The sequence below is a fragment of the Papaver somniferum genome, chromosome 2 (assembly GCF_003573695.1).
Source record: "Papaver somniferum cultivar HN1 chromosome 2, ASM357369v1, whole genome shotgun sequence".
NCBI lineage: Eukaryota > Viridiplantae > Streptophyta > Magnoliopsida > Ranunculales > Papaveraceae > Papaver > Papaver somniferum.
The window spans coordinates 47,425,754-47,428,384 of NC_039359.1; the positions used below are offsets into that span (position 1 = coordinate 47,425,754).

The 2,631-nt window shown below is 35.8% G+C and overlaps 1 protein-coding gene across 1 annotated transcript; it reads right to left on the reverse strand.

The window, feature by feature from the left end:
- Positions 1–122: 122 nt before the first annotated feature.
- On the reverse strand, positions 123–1,520 carry LOC113350938 (myb-related protein 306-like). The gene is made up of 4 exons (XM_026595037.1): positions 1,385–1,520; positions 1,103–1,232; positions 836–987; positions 123–742 (listed from the first exon to the last, which is right to left on the reverse strand). Exons 1-4 carry the CDS (start codon positions 1,518–1,520, stop codon positions 123–125), a joined length of 1,038 nt encoding a protein of 345 aa, XP_026450822.1.
- Positions 1,521–2,631: the final 1,111 nt, after the last annotated feature.

Sequence of the window (2,631 nt, forward strand, 5' to 3'; positions counted from 1 at the left end):
TTTTATATGATAACCCTAATTCTTCCGTCATTCATTTGGTGACTTGAACACAAACTCATACTTAAAAACAGTTTTTCCCCTTACGGAGCCAGAGAAGAAAAGCATTACCATGCTAAACATGATCAAAATTTTGGATAGATCTCCATTTGATCTTCCTCAAGAACTTGGACAGTTGCTTCATCCAGGAGCCACTTCTCTAGTAAAGAAAATGGAGGACGTTGGTTTTGATCATCTACAATCATCCCTTGGTGATCACTACCCGAGATCGAATTTACCCTATCTTCAGTTGGGGTAGCAGCTGTAGTAGTAATGGTAGTGGTTTGAGGTTCCTCTGGGGATGGCGATGTCGAGTCATGAATTGTAGTCGATGAGTCTGAAGAAGATTTCTGCTCCCAACAGCCAATACTAGTACTCTCAAATGGGAAAAGAGATTCAAAGTAATCTGCCTCATTAGAGATAACATAATCATCGCTATTACAGGTATCTTGCACTTCAAATTTCTTAATAAGTAGCTCATCATAATTATAAGGGTTATTGTTACCATTGTTGGGGTTGTTGTTATCGGAGTTATTGCTGCCACTGGGTAGTACTTTTTCTTCTGTTTGGGTGGTCTTTAATTTGAGCGCACCACTACTGAACTTGTTAGGAGAATTCTTGACGCAATCTTCCAAGAGTCTTGAAATGTTTTCTGTGCTTGAAGCATAAGTGGTAGATGAGGGGGTACTAGTACTACTACTAGTAATAGTACTAATGAACTTATTTAGGGCTGAATTTTGATGGATACTCAAATGATGATATTCTAAGTTGCTTATCCTATCATGACTAAGAGTTCTACAATTTTTGTTTAGAAACTGAAGGCTTGTTGATGATGATCCCAGATGATGCGAACGAAACTTATTCTTGAGTTTTTTCTTTCGATGTGCATTCCAATAATTATTTATATCATTATCTGTTCTTTGTGGAAGATTTGAAGCTATTGCTGCCCATCTGAGTGTAATACCCCCACCAAAAAAGAGATCAAGTTACTAAAATTTATAGATTACGGAATCGAAATTAATTAACCATTACTAGGGTTTTACGAGAGAAATGTAAATATATATACTTGTTTCCCCATAAACGTTGAAGAGTAATTATGTTGTTCTCTTCAAGTTCAGTGAAGTTTCCTCTCTTGATTCCTGGTCTTAAGTAATTAGTCCATCTCAGCCTGCAACTTTTGCTGCACCTTGACAAACCTAAAAGTTATAACAACGAACAAAAAATTAGGAGGTACACGTTTAAAGTACACATTTACGAAATGTATAATGATCAGCATGCATAAAATCAAATTCATAGTACGATGTAGAGAGAGTATTGAGGATATTCTATATACCTATTCTAAACTTACCTGCATTAGTTGGAACTGATCTCCAATTCCCTGGTCCATGTCCTTCGATGTAAGATGCTAAAATTAGATCTTCTTCAGGAGTCCAAGGTCCTTTCTTGATACCAAGTACTTTATCACAACAAGGAGGTCTTCCCATGGCTAATGGCTTGCGTTCTTCTCGTTTGATCTCCTCTCTATTTTAGGGGGAATGTTCTTCAACTTACCAAAATGAGTTGAATTGGGAATAACTTCATGAGAGAAAGGGGTATAAAAGCTGTTCTCACTCATTTGATGATTTTGATCTACCTCTCTGACTTGGCTTATTCTATTACGTAATTACTTTCTTATGAAAACATATTAAATTCTGTCAAATTTACAACAAGTGTCCAAGTCATTGTAGAGATTTTTATTTTTTAAGAAATTATGGTTTTTTTTGTCTATGTGTGTTTATTACTAGCTAGATAGAGCAGAGTCGCTGTTTCTCAATAAATGGGCGGTTTATGATTTTAAGTTTCAATTTTGACGTTGAACCTAAAAATGTTACTTGATCAGAAGATTCAGAATTACAATCGTATTTGATGAAGTAGATTTTCTATGATCCAAGAAAGTCCACGGTATTACTTTACAAAAAAAATAAAAAATAGAACCAAATAAAAAGAGAGCAATTATTAATTAAGAAACCAGAAAACCACAATGGGGATCGGGGAGGGACAACATCCAGAGAAATAAGAAACAAAAGAAATTTTAGAAAAATCGAAAATGGCAAAACATCTATCAACATTCAACCCCATTGCAATATTAATCATCATTGTGGAGAATTCCTCCGACAAGCTTCAGTAGAAATTCTCTTGGTGGTGGAAATTCTTTCAAAACTAATTAATGATGCGGTGGAGAGAGGTCAGCTCTCTGGATTTCAAGTGGTGGAATATGGCTCTATTATTTCTCATCTTCAATTTGCGGATGATACTTTGATCTTCATTGATGCGACAGTGGAGGAAGTTAGACGACTTTTCATCATTTTTGTTGTTTTTGAAATCATTACGGGATTGAAGATGAACCTTGACAAGAATACTATGATTAGTGTGGGAGATGAAGGGGTGATTGAAGATCTTGCCAAAGAATTAGGCTGCAAAACAGAGAACTTCCTTTCACATATCTTGGCAAGCCAATTGGAGCTCATTGGCGTAGTACTTCAGTGTGGGATCATGTTTTGCTCAGAATGGAACAAAAGTTAGCTTCGTGGAAGAAAAGACAATTAAATAAAGAAG